This window comes from Oncorhynchus kisutch, linkage group LG12 (assembly GCF_002021735.2).
Source record: "Oncorhynchus kisutch isolate 150728-3 linkage group LG12, Okis_V2, whole genome shotgun sequence".
Lineage (NCBI taxonomy): Eukaryota > Metazoa > Chordata > Actinopteri > Salmoniformes > Salmonidae > Oncorhynchus > Oncorhynchus kisutch.
Genome location: NC_034185.2, coordinates 58,011,718 through 58,031,924, shown reverse-complemented (window position 1 = coordinate 58,031,924; position 20,207 = coordinate 58,011,718). Strand labels below are relative to the sequence as shown.

Sequence of the window (20,207 nt, the reverse complement as noted above, 5' to 3'; positions counted from 1 at the left end):
ATAGCATTTAGACTGGTAGATGTAGCAGATGGGTTATAAGTCAGTACATTTGTGCAGTTTTTACATTTTGGGGGGAAAACACGCAGCCACGCTAACAAAGTATCGCGAGACAAAGCGGAACCTTTGTGAACGCGGGTAGCGGGGAAAGGAAGCTAGCGAATGAATCACTTGTAGCCAGCCAGTTTCTTTCATAATAAACAGTAGGACTATAGCAGCGTATTTTCTGAAATAAAGTTTTTGAAAACCATATCTGCCATTTATAGGCGGACGAAGTAATCGAATAAACAGACGATCTGTTTAAATCGAGTAAGAAATTCGGTAGCAATGTCCGAGACTGGAAACGGCGTGGAGCTGCGGGAAGAGCGAGCAGTTGAACTTGAAGAAACCGGAGGAGGGGAGGTGAGCCTGAACAAAATAATAATAATACAAATTCTGAGCCCATCATTCGAAAACATGTCTCGACAAGTTTTAGATTAGGCTAAAATCAACCATATGTCTTTTGTGACTTCCAAATCGAGCCATCTCAAACTTTGTCTTTGCTAGCTCGAGTTGTTTAGCTAGCTAGCATTAGCGTCGTTAGCTAACGTTAATCGACAGCTCCGACCCATCTTCCCGGAGAGTGTGTCTCGAGGTACTGTATAGTAGATCTATCAGCTAGCCTGTTTCATAAACACTCATCTAACTATGCTAGCTAACGTTATAGCTAATACACTTTATTTTAATACGCATCAAGGGTTTCTATACAATTGTAGCAGTTGTTTACATCTGTTTGACGCTGCATTCGATCCTCTGTATACTTGTGCAGCTTATCTCACATTAAGACAACTGGGAAGTCCCAGTCAAGTCGTGACGTCAGTGATCTACAGGTTGGGAAGTCGGAGCTCTAGAGCAGTTTTTCCCGAACCTGGTCCTCGAGTACCCCCAACAGATTCGTTGTTGTAGCCCCTTGACAAACACACCTCACCCAACTCATTTAGGGCTTGTTGACAAGTTGAACCAGGTATGCTTGTCCAGGGTTACAATACAAAGGTGTACTGTTGGGGGTACTCAAGGACCAGGGTTGGGAAACACTGCTCTAGAACGATGCCCAAGATTCAGATTTAGAATTCAGAGTTAGATGACCTTTCAAAATATTTTTTCCCAGTCAGAGTTAGTTTTTTTCTTATTTTTTTCGAGTTCCCACTTGTCTTGAAGCCACTTAGGTCAGAAGTCTGAGATTTCTGAGTTCTCAGTTGTTTTGAAAGTGGCGTTGCATTCCTCTTTTCCAGGAAAAGGATGATGTGTCAGAGGCAAGCAAGGAGGAGTCTTCTGAAGCCGGACAGGATGCCCAAGATGAGGACCCCTCTTCATCTACAGCGCCAGCCTATGAGGAGAAAGTGGTAATGGCACACTGCTAGATGTTCATTTACAGTTTTAATATGTAATTATCCGGTTGTAAGCGTCGTTTGTTGCTCACAAAGTTTCACTGCTTTTCTGTGTGTAGGCATCAGACCGGACCAACAGATTTGAGTACCTACTGAAGCAGACAGAGGTGTTTGCCCATTTCATCCAACCTGCGGCCCAGAAAACCCCCACCTCCCCGCTCAAGATGAAGCCAGGGCGCCCTCGTGTCAAGAAGGACGAGAAACAGAATCTCCTCTCGGTCGGAGAGTGAGTATACAACGCAACACGCAGAACAACTTGACCCAATGATTCGTCAGTCTTCCGTGGGAGTACATTGGGTGTACGTGTGGGGCATTTGATATGCTGTCTCTGATGAATTGCGGGCACCCCTTTCTCTCTTTGACAGTAACCGGCATCGTCGCACAGAGCAGGAAGAGGATGAAGAGCTGCTGAGCGAAAGCAGCAAGACCACCAACGTCTGCACCCGCTTCGACGAATCTCCCTCCTGTAAGCAGTCACGTGGTTTTACTCATTAGAGCTACAATATATCACTTCTTGGGCGACCCGACCAAATTCTCATAGAAATGCGTGTTATAGATCTGTCATTCTCATTGAAAGCAAGTCTAAGATGCGGTAGATCTGTGCTAGGTACTCATTTTCTATGCTATCCATGGTTAAGTTTAGCATATTTTTACTTTCGGTTTTGTACACCAGCTTCAAACAGCTGAAAGTACAAAATGTTATGGAAAATACATTTCACAGCCGTTTAGATGGTACAAAGATTCTCTACACTAAACTTGCTTGTTTTGGCACAAACTGAAATTAGGTGAACTATTACAATTTCAGCATCCATGAAATTGCTTCTGCATAGTGCATCTTTCATGTAGCAAAGTCCTGACCGGGACTACTATAGTCCATATCTGAATGGTAAGTGGTCAAACTTGTGCAATACTGAGTATGTTGTGCTGTATCTATCTCCCAACAGTTGTAAAAGGGGGTACAATGAGAGACTACCAGGTCCGTGGTCTGAACTGGCTCATCTCTCTGTACGAGAACGGAATCAACGGGATCCTTGCTGATGAAATGGTAAGTTAATGTGAAAAATATTACCTTTTTGGATAGTCCGGTAGTTCTACATGCATATCTCTTGGTGTGTGTGTGTGTGATACTCATGAAGATTACTCTTGGACTACTGCAGTAACAGCATCCAAAGACCCATTCATGCAAAAAAAAAAATCGCTATTCAAATTATTGTGCTTTTTAAAAATATATATCTCTCACCTTGCTTGTTGTCCTTCAGGGTTTGGGTAAGACCCTGCAAACCATCTCTCTGCTGGGGTACATGAAGCACTACAGGAGCATCCCCGGGCCCCACATGGTGCTGGTGCCCAAGTCCACCCTGTACAACTGGATGAACGAGTTCAAACGTTGGGTCCCCTCCCTCAAAGCAGTCTGCCTCATCGGAGACCGAGAGCAGAGGGTGAGCTATGAGCAGCAGCAGACCACATGAATTCTCTGATGTAAAATGAACAGGGCATGTTGATTGCTGTAGCTCAACTGGAAAGCATTGGGTGGTGACTGTGGGACAGTGTTGAGACTTATGTGTTTTCCAATGTTCCATATGGGAAGAAATGTTGTCATGGAAATAGTCAGTTCATCTCTATCTCCTTCTGCAACTGAAAACGTAACACGTAGATTTCCTGCGACATAAGACGACTAATGGATATTCTGCATAATGCGTGTTTGACTGGTGATGTTGATGATAACCCTGTATCTTCACCCACTTTTTTCCCAGAATGCCCTGATCAGAGATGTGCTGCTGCCAGGGGAGTGGGATGTGTGTGTCACCTCTTACGAGATGCTCATCATAGAGAAGGCTGTGTTCAAGAAGTTTAACTGGAGGTACCTAGTCATCGACGAGGCCCACAGGATCAAGAACGAAAAGTCAAAGGTTAGGGAGCCTCTAAAGTTGCCACACACACACACTGTATACATATTTGATTAAATGTAAATATGTGATTTAAAATGTGTATATACAGTAACAAAACGTCAATGGTCTCAACTCACAAAAGACTCTTAGATGGTTTGTCTGACCTGTGTATGTTTGCGCTGTAGCTGTCAGAGATAGTGCGTGAATTCAAGACCACCAACCGTCTGCTGCTAACCGGCACCCCGCTGCAGAACAACCTCCACGAGCTCTGGGCCCTGCTCAACTTCCTGCTGCCAGACGTCTTCAACTCCTCAGAGGTAAGAGGCAGATAAAACAGGATGAACTTTAATGTACCTGAGGGGAACAAATTGTTGAACACACAGACAATTGCCCTCCATTAATACTACAGTTTAGGAATAACGCTTAGTAACACTTAGTGAAAATAACAATATTCTCTATTTTTCACTTATTTAAAGGGCCCTGAAAATATGGATTGATTTAACTTTTTGTTTTTCTCTCGAAGGACTTTGACTCATGGTTTGACACCAACAACTGCCTGGGGGATCAGAAGTTGGTGGAACGTCTTCACACTGTAAGTATCTGAAACACTTCCTTACATTTAACTGTACTGTATGAATGTGTACTGTGTATATATGAATAGTGAGTAAATAGTATTTTTGTCTATTGGTGCCTTGACAATGTATTACTTTCGATTTTAATATAGTAACATCTTGTGTTCTTGTCTATAACTGTTTTTTGTGAATTGAGGTAGAGTATCTGCTGCATGTTCAACAGCTAATGGGGATCCTAATGAACTAAACATGTATCCATGTAGGTTTTTATTATAATGGTGTTATGGTGCCTTCCCTTACCTTTCATTGGTTGTTCTCTCTCTGTGTACGTGTGTGTAGGTACTGCGTCCTTTCCTGCTGCGTCGTATCAAGAATGAGGTGGAGAAGTCTCTGCTGCCTAAGAAAGAGATCAAGATGTACGTGGGGCTGAGTAAGATGCAGAGAGAATGGTGAGTAGCCCACACACAGTCAACGTATGCCCTTTCCCTGCCAAACTAATTCTTCAGCCCCGTGCACTATAATGTGTATTTGAAAACAGTGTCCCGTCTCTCCTCAGGTACACCAAGATCCTGATGAAGGACATAGACATCCTGAACTCTGCAGGGAAGATGGACAAGATGCGCCTGCTCAACGTCTTGATGCAGCTGAGGAAGTGCTGCAACCACCCGTACCTGTTTGACGGGGCCGAGCCCGGCCCGCCTTACACCACCGACCTGCACCTGGCCGTCAACAGCGGCAAGATGGCCGTCCTTGACAAGCTGCTGCCCAAGATGAAGGCTCAGGGTGGGTGGACGAAAGGCTCCCCTCTAAGACCAGTTACAAAACTGGTGTTTTTATGGCCTGTTTGATGGCTCTTTGGCCCTTTCAACTCTAAAGTTGATATGGAGATGGTGTTGTGTAAAGGCTATTTCAGACTTTTTGTGATTCAAACTACTATGTTAAAGTTGCAGCAATGTAGGCATGGTGGATGATTTGATTGGCGGCCATTTTGAACTCCTCTCCCAGGCTCCCGTGTGCTTATCTTCAGCCAGATGACCAGGATGCTGGACATCTTGGAGGACTACTGCATGTGGCGCAACTTCGGCTACTGTCGCCTGGACGGACAGACGCCCCACGAGGAGAGACAGGTACGACTATGACTCCCACTCCTGGATCTCATTAACGGCAGTGGCTTATTACCCTGGTCCCAGATCTGTTTGTGCTGCCTTGGTGTGACATTGACCATAGGAGTTGGCAGGGCAGCACCCACAGATCTGGGACCAGGCTAATAAATGGCTTGTAAATTCAAACAATTTAACTCGTTGCAGTTTGAACACACTTCATTTAACACTACATTTCCCATGTTCCTCTAGATCTCCATCAACGCGTACAATGAGGAGGACAGCCCTAAGTTCATCTTCATGTTGAGCACCAGGGCCGGAGGGCTGGGTATTAACCTGGCCACAGCTGACGTTGTCATCCTCTACGACTCAGACTGGAACCCTCAGGTCGACCTACAGGCCATGGTCAGTACCTCTCATTGACCCACGTTCGTGGACTAATTCATCAGTCTTTTATATGACATTTTACTATTACTTTAATTAGAATTTGCCCTACAGATTTAACATTTCACAACAAGTGAGCTTCCGTTCAATAGAATCTCTCACCAGTAACTTAATAGATCAAGATGATTCTACCTGGTAACTGTTAGACACTTACCTGATTGGTTCATTTAACTTTTCTTCTCAGGACCGAGCTCACAGGATTGGTCAAAAGAAGCAGGTGCGCGTGTTCCGTTTCATCACGGAAAACACAGTAGAGGAGAGGATCGTGGAGCGGGCCGAGATGAAGCTCCAACTGGACTCCATTGTCATCCAGCAAGGTACTGCACCGGTGGCCATTTTGATCTCCTCTTCCCAGTTTCAAACCTACACTATTGAAGTCAATGCCTTGGTAATGCAACTGGCTGACTTGTCTGTGTCTACTTTGTCTGTTCTGCAGGAAGGCTAGTGGATCCCAACGCCAACAAGCTGGGGAAGGACGAGATGCTGTCTATCATCCGGCACGGCGCCACGCACGTCTTCGCCTCCAAGGAGAGCGACATCACCGACGATGACATCGACGAGATCCTGGAGCGAGGCGAGAAGAAGGTCAGAACGCAGACGGAAACGGGCCTAGCGCTAGCATTGGGCCTAACATTAGCATTTATCTGCACTCATCATTTATATAATATGTGATAGCATTAGCATTGCTATATGTGGGTTGATGTGGCCAAACACATTAGCAATGTGTAGCTGGATGCTAACGCTTTGCTGTGTGTTTGTATCTGACAGACCATGGAGTTGAAGGAGAAGATGAACACCATGGGCGAGAGCTCCCTGAGGAACTTCACCATGGAGTCCGACAACAGTGTGTACACCTTCGAAGGAGAGGACTACAGGGAGAAGAAGAAGGTGGTCACCAACTGGATCGAGCCACCCAAGAGAGAGAGGAAGGCCAACTACGCAGTGGATGCCTACTTCAGGGAGGCCCTGCGTGTCAGCGAGCCCAAAGCACCCAAGGTAAGTCTCACTACCGCCGGCCTCTGGCTATGTATACGCACGCCACTGGGATAGCTGTGTGGAATGAATCCGACCATCTTCCTCCATGACTAAACTGCTGTCCTCCTCTTCCAGACCATCTTTCTCCATGTCTGAAACTGCTGTTCTCCTCTTCCAGACCATCTTTCTCCCCGACTAAAACTGCTGTTCTCCTCTTCCAGACCATCTTTCTCCCCGACTAAAACTGCTGTTCTCCTCTTCCAGGCTCCTCGTCCACCTAAGCAGCCCAATGTGCAGGACTTCCAGTTCTTCCCCCCAAGGCTGTTTGAACTGCTGGAGAAAGAGATCCTATTCTACAGGAAGACTATCGGCTACAAGGTACAACATGTACTGTTACTAGTGTAACTGTTGGTACATCAGTGATGGCAGGTGCCACTTAAAATCTAAGGATGGGCTCATAGTAATGGCTGGAATGGTATTTATGTGTTTGAGCCGTCCTCTCCTCACCAGCCTCCTCTGTGGTCAATTATGATGCCGTCAGTATGATAATGTTCCATCAGACGGCGGCCATTTTGCAGTTTGAAACCAACACAGTTTAGTTTAGAATGGGACGTATCTGTTGAGTGTTTAAGTGTATATGTGATATACATTTTCTCTCCAGGTTCCTCGTAACCCAGAACTGCCCAACTCGGCTCAGCACCAGAAGGAGGAGCAGGCCAAGATTGACGAGGCCGAAGGCCTATCAGAGGAGGAGCTGGAGGAGAAGGAGAACCTCCTCTCGCAGGTGATTGGCTGAAACAAGACCTCCAACTTAAACACTCTAGACATTCATCATAGTGCCCTACTCCATGTCATATTTATAGAACTACATATAGTTCAGTTGAGATACTCTTCAATGGCTTCAACTACAAAGTAGAGACAAATGTTAGCGTTTGTGGCTAGTGTCGTTACAAACTGTCATCGATCTCTCCACAGGGCTTCACCATCTGGAACAAGCGTGACTTTAACCAGTTCATCAAAGCCAATGAGAAGTGGGGGAGAGACGACATCGAGAACATCGCCAGAGAGGTGGAGGGCAAAACCCCAGAGGAAGTCATTGAATATTCCGGTAAGAAGAACCCCCCCCCTTTCCCTTATTTTTTGTTCAAATTGCGGAAATGTATCTGAATCTACTTCTTATATAGCTAGTGGACATTACTCCCACGTGTATGACAGAGATCTAGAGTATTATGATCTAAGTGTGTGTGTGTGCGTGTGTGTGTGTGTGTGTGTGTGTACACACAGCTGTGTTCTGGGAGCGCTGCAACGAGCTGCAGGACATTGAGAAGATCATGGCTCAGATCGAGAGGGGAGAGGCCCGCATCCAGAGGAGGATCAGCATCAAGAAAGCACTGGACACAAAGGTAAGCCATTTCAGTGAGGTCATTGTTAACAAGAACAACATTGGGGAGCCAAGACCTTTTATTTTGATCAGATGATTGATATAGTTGTGAAAACCTCTGGGCCCTCCCAACCCTTATGAAGGTATGTGTCTGGGCCTTCCCAACCCTTATGAAGGAATGTGTCTGGGCCCTCCCAACCCTTATGAAGGTATGTGTCTGGGCCCTGACAACCCTTATGAAGGAATGTGTCTGGGCCCTCCCAACCCTTATGAAGGAATGTGTCTGGGCCCTCCCAACCCTTATGAAGGTATGTGTCTGGGCCCTCCCAACCCTTATGAAGGAATGTGTCTGGGCCCTCCCAACCCTTATGAAGGTATGTGTCTGGGCCCTCCCAACCCTTATGAAGGTATGTGTCTGGGCCCCGACAACCCTTATGAAGGAATGTGTCTGGGCCCTCCCAACTCTTATGAAGGAATGTGTCTGGGGCCCTCCCAACCCTTATGAAGGAATGTGTCTGGGCCCTCCCAACCCTTATGAAGGTATGTGTCTGGGCCCTCCCAACCCTTATGAAGGTATGTGTCTGGGCCCTCCCAACCCTTCTGAAGGAATGTGTCTGGGCCCTCCCAACCCTTATGAAGGAATGTGTCTGGGCCCTGACAACCCTTATGAAGGAATGTGTCTGGGCCCCCTCAACCCTTATGAAGGAATGTGTCTGTGCCCTCCCAACTCTTATGAAGGAATGTGTCTGGGGCCCTCCCAACCCTTATGAAGGAATGTGTCTGGGCCCTCCCAACCCTTATGAAGGTATGTGTCTGGGCCCTCCCAACCCTTATGAAGGAATGTGTCTGGGCCCTCCCAACCCTTATGAAGGAATGTGTCTGGGGCCCTCCCAACCCTTATGAAGGAATGTGTCTGGGCCCTCCCAACCCTTATGAAGGTATGTGTCTGGGCCCTCCCAACCCTTATGAAGGAATGTGTCTGGGGCCCTCCCAACCCTTATGAAGGTATGTGTCTGGGCCCTCCCAACCCTTATGAAGGTATGTGTCTGGGCCCTCCCAACCCTTATGAAGGAATGTGTCTGGGGCCCTCCCAACCCTTATGAAGGAATGTGTCTGGGCCCTCCCAACCCTTATGAAGGAATGTGTCTGGGCCCCCTCAACCCTTATGAAGGTATGTGTCTGGGCCCTCCCAACCCTTCTGAAGGAATGTGTCTGGGCCCTCCCAACCCTTCTGTAGGAATGTGTCTGGGCCCTCCCAACCCTTATGAAGGAATGTGTCTGGGCCCTCCCAACCCTTATGAAGGTATGTGTCTGGAGCTGGTGTCTGATCATGTCTACCAGAGGCTTACCATACACCCTGAAGGACATCTTTTCTCTCCCTCATGTAGATTGGTCGCTACAAGGCACCGTTCCACCAGTTGAGGATCTCGTACGGCACCAACAAGGGGAAGAACTACACGGAGGAGGAGGACCGCTTCCTCATTTGCATGCTACACAAGTTGGGCTTTGAAAAGGAGTCGGTCTACGACGAGCTGCGCCAGTGCATCCGCAACTCGCCCCAGTTTCGCTTCGACTGGTTCCTCAAGTCCAGGACCGCCATGGTGAGCGGAGTGGCCCCGGGCCGACAGTGGAATTAAGTACAACTTTGTTGTAGAATCAATAGAGTACAACCTGTAGATGGAAATGTGTCTTTACTTCTTCAGTAACATACCCATTCATTCAAAACATTACACATGTTGTGGTTGTATACTTGTGTGTGTAGGAGCTCCAGAGGCGATGCAACACCCTGATCACCCTGATTGAACGAGAGAACATGGAGCTGGAGGAGAGAGAGAAGGCAGAGAAGAAGAAGAAAGGACCACGGAGTCAGTCTTCTGTAAGATCACAACGCTCCACTTCCTGCCCATCACTGAATTCTCTGGTCATGCAGTCCTCTATCACTGTGCAGGAAGACACACACGGCACTAACAATATCACACAATGTTCTTTTCCACTAAATAGTCTTGTCTAAACCAATATTCCGTTGTAAGCAGACGTTATTGTATGAAGTGACGATTTTTATGATAATTTGAGCTCCGTTTCTGTCTTCCTCTTCACCCCACACTTCCTCAGGCTCAGAAGCGTAAGGGAGAAGGGACCCCAGACCCGCGAGGAGGCCGCAGGAAAAAGCTAAAGCTGTGAGGCGGTGGTGGTCAGAATGAGGTCAGCGGCGGACAGCAATATAGTAGTCGTAGCGTCTGTTTGTTTTGTACGGGTTACCGTGGTGATACATGATGATGATGATTTACTGTATAAAACCCAAGAGGACTGAACTTTTCTTCACTATAGCGTGTCGTTCTATCTAGAAGATTCCAGGAGGGAACCTATGTTCTTAGTGTCGATTTAAGGCAGCCCCCCGCACCTCTCTGATTCAGAGGGGTTGGGTTAAATGCGGAAGACACATTTCAGTTATACAACTGACTAGGTATCCCCCTCTCCCTGTTGTATTCCTTCTATTCACAGGCCTGCTAGTAGGGACTAACTGACATACTGCAGCTGCGCTGATTTAGTAGAATATAATTTTTCTTGTTTTAGTTTTCTACCCTTTTTTACTAGTACTTGAGGTGACGAGAAATGTATTTATGCCTGTTGGTTATGTTATCACATTCCATTGATTGTACCGATACCTGTATGTATCCCCCCCTCCCACTCTGTTATGTTACCGACCTACATTGTGGAAAATGTATTTTTGGAACGTGTCACTAATAAATTTCCCCTTTTTTAAATAAGTCTATTCTTATGCAAAAAATATATATACTTCTGTTGAATATTTGTGCAAAGCTTTTCACACAAAGAGCAGTGGATGTTCACAGTCTTGAGTGAAGACTAGGACCAAAATCATTCAGAAAAGTACATTTGTATTTGGCAGTTAAAGTTGGAGGACATCAAACAATTGATTGAAATTATCACAAAATTGATAAGTCACCAATTTGATCTAAATTGGTCGGAGACACATTTCTATACCTTAACTAGTTGGCACCTATTAACTTATACTGTCACTTGCATAATATCAAGATAGTCACATTCTTCCGTTGAGAAACAGCATCAAATGTGGGGTTAACATATTCTTCAAGTTGCACCAGGGTATGATAATTGATACCTTTCTTGTTTGCATTGTCCTGTGTTGACTTTGACCATCCTATACATGCAGGTATGTACACAGACTTATAAGAGTTAATAATATGCACATGTGATTTTTTTAAACCTCACCTGAAACAAAAATGTGTAAAAACATTCTGAATGAATAGTTTAAGCACTTGAATGACTAAAATGGACAACGTCACAATCCCATTGAATAGCACCATGTCTGTGCTCTGCTGCAGTGGGCACACCTGCTGACTACCGAGGGCTTTGTAAAGCATAGCAGTGCATCAATCAATATTAGAAAATACACACATTTACCACGTTTGATACAGCCAGCCTCGACCGGACCGACACAACCCAACATTCGATCCACTTGGCTCTCTAACTCGCACTCAAAAAAACAAATATTAGTTGACACGGATTGAACAACCGACAACAAAAATACCATGAAATGCTAGTTCTCTTAAAAACAGGACAGAATAGTCTCAAAGCTGCTCTGCACTATCAAGGGGGACCTTTAGTTGTTTTTAACTTCTGGAGATGCCATTACTGTTTTAGGATTGAATTGGGATGTTCAGCTATGGCAGTTAGCATAGTTGGAAGGGGTATTCTCCACAACATCAGCCCTTGGGGATTCCTAATATTTGACACATGAACTAAAGCACACTTGAATGGAGTTCTGACAATTGGGTTGTTGAGGGGGACTAAAACCCATGTTGTACCACAGGAAAAGGGGTGAAAACACTTCATTGAGGGTTCATGGATCCTCACATGACTTTCTCTCCAGGCTTGGCCAGCCATGCATGCATTCATACTCTGGTTATAGGCCCACAACACACATCAACTGACGTCAACTGTCCCACGAACTGGCTGTGCTGTCTTCAGTGCTAGCAGAAGGCAGGGTTAGCCCTGTTTTAGGGCTCTATTCAATCCGTATTGCTGAAGTTCAAGTGTTTACAGCGCAAATTCAATTTAAAGCCAGTGTTCCCGAGTTAGCGGAGACTGTATTCACAGTAAACGCCGCATATGTCGGCTCAATCGGAAATGACCTTTGCATTTTTATCACGCAATCTATAACGCTTCAGCGGTAAGGATTGGATAGAGCCATTAGACGGCACCACAGTGGTAGAGGGTGGAACTGTTGACAACTGTCAATGTCTTATCAGAAGGCCACGGGATTGGGATGGTGTTGGTAGGAGGGCTGTCTCTAGTCATGAGCCTAGACCTCAGAGCTGTCCAAGCTGCTGCTCCCAGTACCCATCATGCCCTCTCTGCTGTTGCCACTCCCTCCACTGTAGGCCGAGCACGACGAGGTGGAGTAGGGAGGGAACTGGCTCTTCTTCTGGTTCTTCCTCTTGCGCCGCACCAGCAGAATAACCACCATGGCCACCAGGCAGGTGAGAAGGATCAACCCGGCTAGGCCTACCAGCATGGGCAGGGTGGAGGTGTCCACAGGCTCCCTGCCGGAGCTCTCCAGGAGGGGGCGCTCCAGGAAGGGTGTGTCGCGGTCCGACCCAGCCCGGTCACGTCCACCCCATGGCTGGCGCTGGCTCACCACCAGGCGGTCCGTGCGGTCCAGAGCGATGTGCTGGATGTTAGTTCCCCGATTGTTGTCAGTGCCGATATCCTGGGCCAGGTCCGGAGTGGGGGCGGCACGACGGTAGCGACCCCTGGAGGAGGTGTGGAGGTCGGGCTGAGGGTCGGCCACGGAGGACAGGCTGTGGTGGTACTCCAGGCTGCGCTTGCCGATGCCACGGTTGGCGTTTTCTCGAGAGCGGACGGTGTAGATGGTGTGGATGAACCACTCCCGACCTGCAGCCACCTGGAACATCCAGACACAGTGGAGCTTGAGGTTAGTGATAAAGACTTTGGCCTATACCTTTCAGTGTGATTTCTTTTTGTGCAAGTAATCAAACTCAGATTTCAGAAACCATACAGAGACTATTTACCCATTGCTACCCATTTTACAGACCAGATGTAAATAATGTGTTTTTCCTGGAAGCTGTTGCCGTGGTGATAACCAAAAGATACTTGTGTTGGGGGTGTGTGCGCGTGTGTGTCAGCTGACCTGGAAGAGAGGCGAGGAGGACAGGGCGAATCCGTCTGAACCAGGCTGTCTGACCAGAGGCAGGCCTCCAGGAGTGTCCAGGGCCAGAGTGGCACCAAACAACACATCTCCAAAGGCTGTGGCCTGTGTCTCTGGCTGAGCCTTGTCCTGAGGAGGAAAACATACACCGGTTAGACCACTGAAATCATTACAGTAGGAACCTAACTTACAAATATTGTATAGGATGTCAATGGATTAGAGGTAGGTAGCTTAGCGGTTAAGAGCATTTGGGCCAGTAATCAAAAGGTAACTGGTTCGAATACCGTGGCTGACTAGGTGCCCTTAGGCAAGGCACTTAACCATAATAGCTCCTCTATGTCGCTCTGGATAAGATCTTCGGCTAAATGACTGAAACGTAAAATGTATTTTAACAGCCTAACAGCAGCATGGCTCACATGTACTGGGATGTCAAGAATACAAATGGTTCTAGATGGTTGAAGCAAGAAATTATTTGTGAATTAATTCATGAATAAATATAGCAAAACTGAGCAAACTGCATTCAAAGTGACCATAACAAAACTCCAGAGGAATATCCCCCTGAGTGGAGGCATCATGTGTTAAGTGATTGCCATACGCACCAGGATCTTGAATCTGTAGAGCAGTGAAGGTGCGTCCGCCAGGCAGCCATACTCCTTGTTGGTGGGGTTGTACTTGGGGACGTAACCGTCAGCTCCTGTACACAGGAACACCTTCTCTATACTGCAGGAGAAGGAGTCACCCAGGTTCTGGACTGGGTCCACCATCACACGGCCGTAGATAGAGGAGCCTGGAGAGGGGGATGGTGGGAGAGATTAGAGGAGGGTGGTGTCCCATTGCTCTGTGACACTTCAACAAGCACTGAAAGCTTCATTAAATGGTTATTAGACTGTTAAATATTATCTTTACATTCAAACTCAGAAAGCAGTTAGACAGAAAGCTGTGTGAGTTCTATAGGATAAAACAGCTAATAATGTACACTGAGTGGACAAAACATTAGGAACACCTTTCTAATATTGAGTTGCACCCACTTTTGCCCTCAGAACAGCCTCAATTTGTCAGGGGCATGGTCTCTACAAGGTGTCCAAAGTGTTCCACAGGGATGCTGACCCATGTTGGCTTCCCACAGCTGTGTCAAGTTGGCTGGAGGTCCTTTTGGTGATGGACCATTCTTGATGCACAAACTATTGAGCGTGAAAAATCCCAGCAGTGTTGCAGTTGTTGACACTCAAACCGGTGCGCCTGGCACCTACTACCATACCACCCCGTTCAAAGGCACTTCAATCTTTTGTCTTGCCCATTCACCCTCTGAATGGCACACAAACACAATCCATGTCTCAATTATCTCAATGCTTAAAAATCCTTTAACATGTCTCCTCTCCTTCATCTACACTGATTGGAATGCATTTAACAAGTGACATCTATAAGGGATCGTAGCTTTCACCTGGGTTCACCTGTGCAGTCTATGTCATGGAAAGAGCATGTATGTTGACTAGTGGTGTATCTATCTATATGTTGACTAGTGGTGTATATATCTATATGTTGACTAGTGGTGTATCTCTCTATATGTTGACTAGTGGTGTAAATATCTATATGTTGACTAGTGGTGTGTCTATCTATATGTTGACTAGTGGTGTATCTATCTATATGTTGACTAGTGGTGTATATATCTATATGTTGACTAGTGGTGTATCTATCTATATGTTGACTAGTGGTGTATCTATCTATATGTTGACTAGTGGTGTATATATCTATATGTTGACTAGTGGTGTATCTATCTATATGTTGACTAGTGGTGTATATATCTATATGTTGACTAGTGGTGTATATATCTATATGTTGACTAGTGGTGTATATATCTATATGTTGACTAGTGGTGTATATATCTATATGTTGACTAGTGGTGTATATATCTATATGTTGACTAGTGGTGTATATATCTATATGTTGACTAGTGGTGTATCTATCTATATGTTGACTAGTGGTGTATATATCTATATGTTGACTAGTGGTGTATATATCTATATGTTGACTAGTGGTGTATCTATCTATATGTTGACTAGTGGTGTATATATCTATATGTTGACTAGTGGTGTATATATCTATATGTTGACTAGTGGTGTATCTATCTATATGTTGACTAGTGGTGTATCTATCTATATGTTGACTAGTGGTGTATATATCTATATGTTGACTAGTGGTGTATCTATCTATATGTTGTAGTGGTGTATCTATCTATATGTTGACTAGTGGTGTATCTATCTATATGTTGACTAGTGGTGTGTCTATCTATATGTTGACTAGTGGTGTGTCTATCTATATGTTGACTAGTGGTGTGTCTATCTATATGTTGACTAGTGGTGTATCTATCTATATGTTGACTAGTGGTGTATATATCTATATGTTGACTAGTGGTGTATATATCTATATGTTGACTAGTGGTGTATCTATCTATATGTTGACTAGTGGTGTATATATCTATATGTTGACTAGTGGTGTATCTATCTATATGTTGACTAGTGGTGTAAATATCTATATGTTGACTAGTGGTGTATCTCTCTATATGTTGACTAGTGGTGTATCTATCTATATGTTGACTAGTGGTGTATATATCTATATGTTGACTAGTGGTGTATCTATCTATATGTTGACTAGTGGTGTATCTATCTATATGTTGACTAGTGGTGTATCTATCTATATGTTGACTAGTGGTGTATCTATCTATATGTTGACTAGTGGTGTATCTATCTATATGTTGACTAGTGGTGTATATATCTATATGTTGACTAGTGGTGTATCTATCTATATGTTGACTAGTGGTGTATCTATCTATATGTTGACTAGTGGTGTATATATCTATATGTTGACTAGTGGTGTATATATCTATATGTTGACTAGTGGTGTATATATCTATATGTTGACTAGTGGTGTATATATCTATATGTTGACTAGTGGTGTATCTATCTATATGTTGACTAGTGGTGTATATATCTATATGTTGACTAGTGGTGTATATATCTATATGTTGACTAGTGGTGTATCTATCTATATGTTGACTAGTGGTGTATATATCTATATGTTGACTAGTGGTGTGTCTATCTATATGTTGACTAGTGGTGTATCTATCTATATGTTGACTAGTGGTGTGTCTATCTATATGTTGACTAGTGGTGTGTCTATCTATATGTTGACTAGTGGTGTGTCTATCTATATGTTGACTAGTGGTGTATCTATCTATATGTTGACTAGTGGTGTATATATCTATATGTTGACTAGTGGTGTATATATCTATATGTTGACTAGTGGTGTATCTATCTATATGTTGACTAGTGGTGTATATATCTATATGTTGACTAGTGGTGTATCTATCTATATGTTGACTAGTGGTGTAAATATCTATATGTTGACTAGTGGTGTATCTCTCTATATGTTGACTAGTGGTGTATCTATCTATATGTTGACTAGTGGTGTATATATCTATATGTTGACTAGTGGTGTATCTATCTATATGTTGACTAGTGGTGTATCTATCTATATGTTGACTAGTGGTGTATCTATCTATATGTTGACTAGTGGTGTATCTATCTATATGTTGACTAGTGGTGTATCTATCTATATGTTGACTAGTGGTGTATATATCTATATGTTGACTAGTGGTGTATCTCTCTATATGTTGACTAGTGGTGTATCTAGCTATATGTTGACTAGTGGTGTATATATCTATATGTTGACTAGTGGTGTATATATCTATATGTTGACTAGTGGTGTATCTATCTATATGTTGACTAGTGGTGTATCTATCTATATGTTGACTAGTGGTGTATATATCTATATGTTGACTAGTGGTGTATCTCTCTATATGTTGACTAGTGGTGTATCTAGCTATATGTTGACTAGTGGTGTATATATCTATATGTTGACTAGTGGTGTATCTATCTATATGTTGACTAGTGGTGTATCTATCTATATGTTGACTAGTGGTGTATCTATCTATATGTTGACTAGTGGTGTATATATCTATATGTTGACTAGTGGTGTATATATCTATATGTTGATTAGTGGTGTATCTATCTATATGTTGACTAGTGGTGTGTCTATCTATATGTTGACTAGTGGTGTATCTATCTATATGTTGACTAGTGGTGTAAATATCTATATGTTGACTAGTGGTGTGTCTATCTATATGTTGACTAGTGGTGTATCTATCTATATGTTGACTAGTGGTGTATATATCTATATGTTGACTAGTGGTGTATATATCTATATGTTGACTAGTGGTGTATATATCTATATGTTGACTAGTGGTGTATATATCTATATGTTGACTAGTGGTGTATATATCTATATGTTGACTAGTGGTGTATATATCTATATGTTGACTAGTGGTGTATATATCTATATGTTGACTAGTGGTGTGTCTATCTATATGTTGACTAGTGGTGTATCTATCTATATGTTGACTAGTGGTGTATATATCTATATGTTGACTAGTGGTGTGTCTATCTATATGTTGACTAGTGGTGTATCTATCTATATGTTGACTAGTGGTGTAAATATCTATATGTTGACTAGTGGTGTGTCTATCTATATGTTGACTAGTGGTGTATATATCTATATGTTGACTAGTGGTGTATATATCTATATGTTGACTAGTGGTGTATCTATCTATATGTTGACTAGTGGTGTATCTATCTATATGTTGACTAGTGGTGTATCTATCTATATGTTGACTAGTGGTGTATATATCTATATGTTGACTAGTGGTGTATATATCTATATGTTGATTAGTGGTGTATCTATCTATATGTTGACTAGTGGTGTGTCTATCTATATGTTGACTAGTGGTGTATCTATCTATATGTTGACTAGTGGTGTAAATATCTATATGTTGACTAGTGGTGTGTCTATCTATATGTTGACTAGTGGTGTATCTATCTATATGTTGACTAGTGGTGTATATATCTATATGTTGACTAGTGGTGTATATATCTATATGTTGACTAGTGGTGTATATATCTATATGTTGACTAGTGGTGTATATATCTATATGTTGACTAGTGGTGTATATATCTATATGTTGACTAGTGATGTATATATCTATATGTTGACTAGTGGTGTATCTATCTATATGTTGACTAGTGGTGTATATATCTATATGTTGACTAGTGGTGTATATATCTATATGTTGACTAGTGGTGTATATATCTATATGTTGACTAGTGGTGTATATATCTATATGTTGACTAGTGGTGTATATATCTATATGTTGACTAGTGGTGTATATATCTATATGTTGACTAGTGGTGTATATATCTATATGTTGACTAGTGGTGTGTCTATCTATATGTTGACTAGTGGTGTATCTATCTATATGTTGACTAGTGGTGTATATATCTATATGTTGACTAGTGGTGTGTCTATCTATATGTTGACTAGTGGTGTATCTATCTATATGTTGACTAGTGGTGTAAATATCTATATGTTGACTAGTGGTGTGTCTATCTATATGTTGACTAGTGGTGTATATATCTATATGTTGACTAGTGGTGTATATATCTATATGTTGACTAGTGGTGTGTCTATCTATATGTTGACTAGTGGTGTATCTATCTATATGTTGACTAGTGGTGTAAATATCTATATGTTGACTAGTGGTGTGTCTATCTATATGTTGACTAGTGGTGTATCTATCTATATGTTGACTAGTGGTGTATCTATCTATATGATGACTAGTGGTGTATCTATCTATATGTTGACTAGTGGTGTGTCTATCTATATGTTGACTAGTGGTGTATCTATCTATATGTTGACTAGTGGTGTATCTATCTATATGATGACTAGTGGTGTATATATCTATATGTTGACTAGTGGTGTATCTATCTATATGATGACTAGTGGTGTATCTATCTATATGTTGACTAGTGGTGTATCTATCTATATGTTGACTAGTGGTGTATCTATCTATATGTTGACTAGTGGTGTATATATCTATATGTTGACTAGTGGTGTATATATCTATATGTTGACTAGCGGTGTATATATCTATATGTTGACTAGTGGTGTAAATATCTATATGTTGACTAGTGGTGTATCTATCTATATGTTGACTAGTGGTGTATCTATCTATATGTTGACTAGTGGTGTATCTATCTATATGTTGACTAGTGGTGTATATATCTATATGTTGACTAGCGGTGTATATATCTATATGTTGACTAGTGGTGTAAATATCTATATGTTGACTAGTGGTGTATATATCTATATGTTGACTAGTGGTGTATCTATCTATATGTTGACTAGTGGTGTATCTAGCTATATGTTGACTAGTGGTGAATCTATCTATATATGGACTAATGGTTCCTAGAGTGTCCACTAGGGGTCAGTAGTAGTACAGTACCCTCTGAGAAGGCTGTGTCGGTGCTCTCTCCGAAGCCCATGGATCCGTCCGACAGCCACAGCTCCCTCTTGGACAGCAGGAACATCTGGGTGTTCAGACTGAACTCAGCTGCCACCGGGTCACTCACCTGGGGTGGTCAGAGGGCAAAGGTCATACACAAGCACCAAGAGAGTTGATAAGATGTAAACGTTTGGTTCAATGCATTTAATCAACAAGTATCTGCTACTATTGTTTTTTAGCCTCATACAACACCAAGACAAATCAGCATTGGTGAATGACAAAGTTTCCTCTTGATTCTAGCGTCTTGGGTATGCTAGTCTGCCAGAGACTGTGGGTATGCAGTGGTGGTGGTGGTGACCTGCTGGAAGCGGATGTCCATGTGGAAGGTGAGGGGTTCTCGTGGGTGACACACAGGGGGAATGCTGAACTCCCCATTGGGAGAGGCACTGCAGGGGATCATCTTCACTGTGTACGTGCCAGAGTAGTCCCGCACCTACAGACAACAACATTACAACATCATTAAAACAACTTTAAAACACACCAACCATTTAAGGTAGTTTACTGCTGGTCTGGTATCCATACTGTACGTGCTGCTAAACCCTAGTCTTCTGTCATTACTGTCTACCAGTTGGCTTCAGCACAAACACTAAGAATACAAAGTTAAAGGTAGACTCAGCGATATGACGTAGGTACACAAAGTAAACAGCATAGTGGGTCCATTTCCTCAACAACTAAGAGCGCTCGGCTGTTTTGGTCCTGCACCTACCACGCTCGAACAGCGTGAAGTGAACCCGTGCACATACGCAGATACTGTGTGTG

At 43.3% G+C, this 20,207-nt stretch overlaps 2 protein-coding genes across 2 annotated transcripts in view; one reads left to right on the top strand and one right to left on the bottom strand.

The window, feature by feature from the left end:
- Positions 1-119: 119 nt before the first annotated feature.
- On the top strand, positions 120-10,550 carry LOC109901297 (SWI/SNF-related matrix-associated actin-dependent regulator of chromatin subfamily A member 5-like). Its single transcript, XM_031837902.1, has 23 exons — positions 120-399; positions 1,269-1,379; positions 1,484-1,650; positions 1,790-1,890; positions 2,369-2,469; positions 2,684-2,863; positions 3,179-3,334; positions 3,499-3,630; positions 3,837-3,905; positions 4,225-4,334; positions 4,442-4,668; positions 4,891-5,012; positions 5,238-5,390; positions 5,614-5,746; positions 5,866-6,014; positions 6,198-6,425; positions 6,669-6,782; positions 7,066-7,188; positions 7,380-7,512; positions 7,689-7,807; positions 9,174-9,386; positions 9,548-9,661; positions 9,898-10,550. The coding sequence occupies exons 1-23, from the start codon at positions 325-327 to the stop codon at positions 9,964-9,966; spliced, it is 3,099 nt and encodes a 1,032-aa protein (XP_031693762.1). The 5' UTR covers positions 120-324; the 3' UTR covers positions 9,967-10,550.
- Positions 10,551-10,665: 115 nt separating this feature from the next.
- LOC109901304 (FRAS1-related extracellular matrix protein 2) overlaps positions 10,666-20,207 on the bottom strand; it is a 59,493-nt gene continuing 49,951 nt past the window's right edge. Inside the window, exons 20-24 of the mRNA XM_031837900.1 lie at positions 19,747-19,881; positions 19,389-19,515; positions 13,594-13,781; positions 12,977-13,123; positions 10,666-12,730 (exon numbers count right to left, since the gene is read on the bottom strand). Of these exons, the coding sequence (XP_031693760.1) occupies positions 12,128-12,730; positions 12,977-13,123; positions 13,594-13,781; positions 19,389-19,515; positions 19,747-19,881 (1,200 nt within the window). The 3' untranslated portion in view covers positions 10,666-12,127. The remainder of the gene's footprint in view (positions 12,731-12,976; positions 13,124-13,593; positions 13,782-19,388; positions 19,516-19,746; positions 19,882-20,207) is intronic.